Consider the following 5,414-nt stretch of genomic DNA (forward strand, 5'->3'; position numbering starts at 1 on the left):
AAGAAGGTGTTTAGTATGCTTTCCTTTATTGGTCAGAGTACCGAGTACAAGAGTTGGGAGGTCATGTTGCGGCTGTACAGGACATTGGTTAGGCCACTTTTGGAATATTGTGTGCAATTCTGGTCTCCTTCCTATCGGAAAAATGTTGTGAAACTTAAAAGGGTTCAAAAAAGATTGACAATGATGTGACCAGGATAGGAGGATTTGAGCTATAGGGAGAGGCTGAACAGGCTGGGGCTGATTTCCCTGGAGCGTCAGAGGCTGAGGGGGTGACCTGATAGAGGTTTACAAAATTATGAGGGGCATGGATACGATAAATAGACAAAGTCTTTTCCCTGGGGTCAGAGAATCCAAAACTAGAGGGCATAGGTTTAGGGCGAGAGGGGAAAGATATAAAAAAGACCTACGGGGCAACCTTTTCACACAGTGTGGCACGTGAATGGAATGAGCTGCCAGAGGAAGTGGTGGAGGCTGGTACAATTGCAACATTTACCAGGCATTTGGATGGGTATATGAATAGGAAGGGTTTGAAGGGATACGGGCCGGGTACTGGCAGGTGGGAGTAGATTGGGTTGGGATATCTGGTCGGCATGGACGGATTGGACCGAAGGGTCTATTTCCGTGCTGTACATCTCTGTGACTCTAGGCAGTGGCATTTACCTGACAATGTGGAAAACTGACCAGGTGTATACAAATAGCAAGACAAATTCAACCTGGGCAATTAATGCCCCATCAGTCTGTTCTTAAACATCAGTAAAGTGATGGAAAGTGTCATCAACAGTGCCACCAGGCATTGGCTGCTCATCAATAATCTGCTCACTTGCCTGGATGAGTCCGCTCCAACAACACACACTCTTAAAGTCCACTTGTAAACTACAATTGTTATATCTCTTTCTGTTTCTTATATCTTACAAGGTGAATGTGCTGAAGCGGAGAAGCTGCCTCTCTCATTGTGCAACAGTACAACATATACCTGTGCCCAGGTAAATCGGACAGACGATGGCGTAATGACGAGCACCGGCCATTCTTTCCGATAAACTGTGGCAATGCAAATGGCTTGAAGAGTCTTCCCAAGTCCCATGTCATCAGCCAACAGCAAACGGCCTCCCCGAGATACGGCAAAACTGTCAAGACACAAACCTTCAATATACCATCATCAGGAAACAAAGTAGGGTTTATCTCAAAGCACAGATGTGAAAGGAGATAGCAAGGAGTGCAGATGCTGGAAAGTCAGAGCTGATAAAGTGTGGCGATGGAGAAAGCACTGCAGGTCAGGCAGCATCTGAGGAGAGTCAAGGTTTTGGGCAGGAACCTTCATCAGGCAGCTCGGGTTCTGCCTGACCTGCTGTGCTTTCTCCAGCACCACACTTTATTGACCCAGGTGAGAGAGAGGCCATTCAGCCCATGCATCTAGGAAAAACCCATTGTTTTCTCCAAGACAGTTTTAACTTTGTCAATGCTGGGACTGAAGCATTCCACATAAGGGATAAAGATAGTGTACTGCTAGGGCTGGGATGAAATAGCAGAATCAGTGCAAAAAGATTCAAGAACAACTGTTGAAAACAGAAACACAAATATTTGAAAAGGAGTGTTTGGATAAAAATGATATGGGAATGGAGGGAGGACAATCAAATGAAGGAAACAGTGGCTCAGAGATCCTGCGTAAGCCTGATGGACTAAATGGTCTCATTTTATAGTTGATTGCAACAAGTTTTGATCATTTATGTGGAAGCTTGATTTAACTAACACAAATATAACACTGAATTACAGAAACTTAAGAATTGCCGAAATCTGGGGACCACAATTTCAAGATTGTCAGTAAGAGAGTTTGGAGTGGGGTGAGGAGGAGAAACTTCTTCACTCAGAGGATTTGGAATGCACTGCCTGGGAGCGTGGTAGAGGCAAACTCCACAGGAAGTTTCATAAGAGAACTGGATATATATTTGAACATGATGAATATAGAAGGCTAGGGAAATAGGGCTGGAGAATGGGATGGGTAGATCTTTCAGGAGTCAGTACAAGAACGGTGGATTGAATGGTCTCCTCCTGTCTTGTTAAATTCTATGATTCTATGATCTTTCACTGATCAAGACAAAATTGCAAGGATACCAAATTTCTAATGGAACAATAACTTATATTTCATGAGAAAAGTGCATTAATTGGTTAGAAAGTGAACTCCAATCCATATCGACATTTCTGTGGAGAACGCTACAGGGAATGGTCCACAAAACCTTTGTTTAGTTGAAAAAGGCACAAAGCATGGCCTGGTGCTGGCTGGTGGGATTAGATTGGGTTGGGATATCTGGTCGGCATGGATGGGTTGGACCGAAGGGTCTGTTTCCATGCTGTACATCTCTATGACTCTATGTTCATTCTATCTGCAAAGGACAAGAGTGGAATTAAAAAATGGGTTTCACTTTGGTAAGCATTCAGCAAGCTGCCCTTAGTCCAGAACATGCACTGGTCACAGTTAATCAGCTACCTTTTCATTAAGGCTTTCCTCCAAAATTTCAAACACAGACACCAACTGACTGAAACTTACTTCACTCCATCCCTTTGGAATGGCATTAGGCTATGGACCAGTTTGGGATCGACCGCTGACAAATCAGCTTCTGGGACTTCCACAGGCTCCAGAGAGGTCTTTTTGAACTGGGGCAGGAAGATCTCCAGCAACCCTCGTGGGAATGGCTCTATTTGTACATCAGAGATCTTTGATAGTGCATCAACTGAAATACACAACAAACAGCCAAGAATAAGGAAAACTGTTACCTGAAAAGAAGCAATGTTAGGGTTACATAGAGAAGGCGGGGGGGGGGGGGGGTCGGCACAAAATTAGGCGCTCGTTTGGAGAGTTGGTAGAAACATTAGGCCAAATGACTACATTCTGCACTGTAAAACTGACATAGTTTAAAAGACTAACAATTTAAAAAGACTAACATTTGTACAGCACATTTCACCACCTACCACCTTAGGATAATACAATATGTTTTACAGCCAATTAAGGACTTTTGAAATGGAATCACCACTGTAAGGTGGGACATGCAGCAGTTATTTATGTACAGCAACAGCAATCTGATAAATGACCATGCAATTTTATTCAGTGGTAAGAACTGAGGTCTATATTGACCACAGCGCTCCACAGAACTACCTGATCTATATTGCAATAGTTCTATGGGAACACTTCTGTCCAACCAAAAAAAAAACAGTTGTGGGGTGAGGTTCAGTATGTCATCCAAAATACAACATCACTGACAGCATAGCATTGTCCTTCTACTGACACTCTGACAGCGAGGTTCTCCCTCAGTATTGACCATATGACAGGGTGACATTCCCTCAGTACCAACTCTCCAACAGTACAATACCTCTGTACAGGCCAAATGTCAGATTTCTCAGTGGGAGAGCATTTCAGTGACAATGACGGCAACTGCCTCACCTTTACCATAGCCATGGAGAGGGATAGCAACAGACAGTATGGGAAAGTTAGATTAGATTAGATTAGATTACAGTGTGGAAACAGGCCCTTCGGCCCAACAAGTCCACACCGACCCGCTGAAGCAACTCACCCAGACCCATTCCCCTACATTTACCCCTTCACCTAACTCTACAGGCAATTTAGCATGGCCAATTCGCCTAGCCTGCACATTTTTGGACTGTGGGAGGAAACTGGAGCACCCGGAGGAAATCCACGGAGAATGTGCAAACTCCACACAGTCAATTGCCTGAGGCAGGAAATGAACCCAGGTCTCTGGCACTGAGGCAGCAGTGCTAACCACTGTGCCACTGTGCCACCCAAGGTATTTAATTGGCAGAGCTGAAATTATACTGGTATTAGACAAGAGCTGGGGAGTACTAATTGGGAAGAATTGTTCTACGGGAAACTGACAGCAGAAATGTGAAGGTTGTTTAAGCAGCACTTGTTGCGAGTGTTGGATAACTTTATCCACTGAGACAGGCAAGGAACGGTAAGGTGAAGGCGCCTTGGATGACAAGAGGAACTTCTCATCAAAAGGAAGATGAAGCTTACTTAAAGTTGAAGTAGCAAGGATCTAGCAGAGATTTAGTGGAATACAGGGTAGCTAGGAAAGAACTCAAATATTGACTGAGGAAAGCTAGGGAGGAGTACGAAAAAGCCGTGGCGGGAAGGATTAGGGATAATCCAAAGGCATTCTAACTTACGTGAGGAATAAGAAAATCATCAGAGAGAGGGTAGGGCCGATCATGGATAGCGGAGGGAACTTGTGCCTGGAACCTAAAGAGGTAGGGAAGGCCATAAATGAGTTTTTTGCTTCCATATTCACTAGGGAGAGGAGCCTTGTTGATAGTGAGAAAGCCATGGACCAGGTTAATAAGCTTGAACAGATTGATATTAAGAAAGTGATGTGCTGGAAATTCTGGGAAGCATCAAGATAAGTCGCCAGGGGCAGACTAGATATATCCAAGGTTACTATGGGAAGCGAGGAATGAGATTGCTGCACCTCTGGCAATGATCTTTACATCCTCAATCTCCATGGGAGTAGTCCGGAGGGAGGTGAATATTGTTCATCTGTTCAAGAAAGGGAACAGGGAAATCCCTGGGAATTACAGACCAGTCAGTCTTACAACTATGGTAAGCAAGGAACTGGAAAGAATGATGAGAGATAGGATTTATGACTATTTGCAAAAACAGTTTGATTAAAGATAGTCAGCATGGCTTTGTGAGGGGAACATCACGGTTAACGACTTATTGAGTTCTTTGAGGATGTGATGAGACAAGTTGACCAAGGTCGAGCAGTGGGTGTGGCACATATGCACTTCAGTAAGACATTTGATAAGGTTCCCCACGGTAGGCTCATTCAGAAAATTAGAAGGTATGGGATACAGGGAAAGTTGGCTGTCTGGATACAAAATTGGCTGGCCGAAAGAAAACAGTGAGTGATAGTGGATGGAAAGTATTCTGCCTTGAGGTTGGTGACCAGTGCTGTCCTGCAAGGATCTCTTCTTGGGCCTCTACTCTTTGTAGATTTTATAGATGACTTGGATGAAGACATGGAAGGGTGGGTTTGCAATAGTTATTGGGGACTCGATAGTTCGGGGCACAGATAGGCGGTTCTGTGGGGGCGAGAGACTCACGTTTGGTATGTTGCCTCTCAGGTGCAAGGGTACGTGACGTCTCTGATCGTGTTTTCCGGGTCCTTAAGGGGGAGGGGGAGCAGCCCGAAGTCGTGGTCCACATTGGCACCAACGACATAGGTAGGAGGAGGGCTGAGGGTGTTAGGCAGGCTTTCAGGGAAGGTTGGAAGCTCAGAGTTAGAACAAACAGAGTTGTTGTCTCTGGTTTGTTACCCGTGCCACGTGATAGAGAGACGAGGAATAGGGAGAGAGAACAGTTAAATGCATGGGTACAGGGATGGTGCAGGAGGGAGGGATTCCAGTAT

General features: G+C 44.8%; 1 protein-coding gene across 2 annotated transcripts in view; it reads right to left on the bottom strand.

Annotated features, from left to right (window-relative positions):
* The window catches only part of smarcal1 (SWI/SNF related, matrix associated, actin dependent regulator of chromatin, subfamily a-like 1), a 150,871-nt gene that overhangs the window by 70,846 nt on the left and 74,611 nt on the right, over positions 1 to 5,414 (bottom strand). For both annotated transcript variants that reach the window (XM_043694414.1, XM_043694416.1), the window contains exons 6-7: positions 2,543 to 2,726; positions 974 to 1,124 (exon numbers count right to left, since the gene is read on the bottom strand). In XM_043694414.1, the coding sequence (XP_043550349.1) occupies positions 974 to 1,124; positions 2,543 to 2,726 (335 nt within the window). The remainder of the gene's footprint in view (positions 1 to 973; positions 1,125 to 2,542; positions 2,727 to 5,414) is intronic.

The sequence above is a fragment of the Chiloscyllium plagiosum genome, chromosome 7, assembly GCF_004010195.1.
Source record: "Chiloscyllium plagiosum isolate BGI_BamShark_2017 chromosome 7, ASM401019v2, whole genome shotgun sequence".
In the NCBI taxonomy this organism is placed as follows: Eukaryota; Metazoa; Chordata; class Chondrichthyes; order Orectolobiformes; family Hemiscylliidae; genus Chiloscyllium; species Chiloscyllium plagiosum.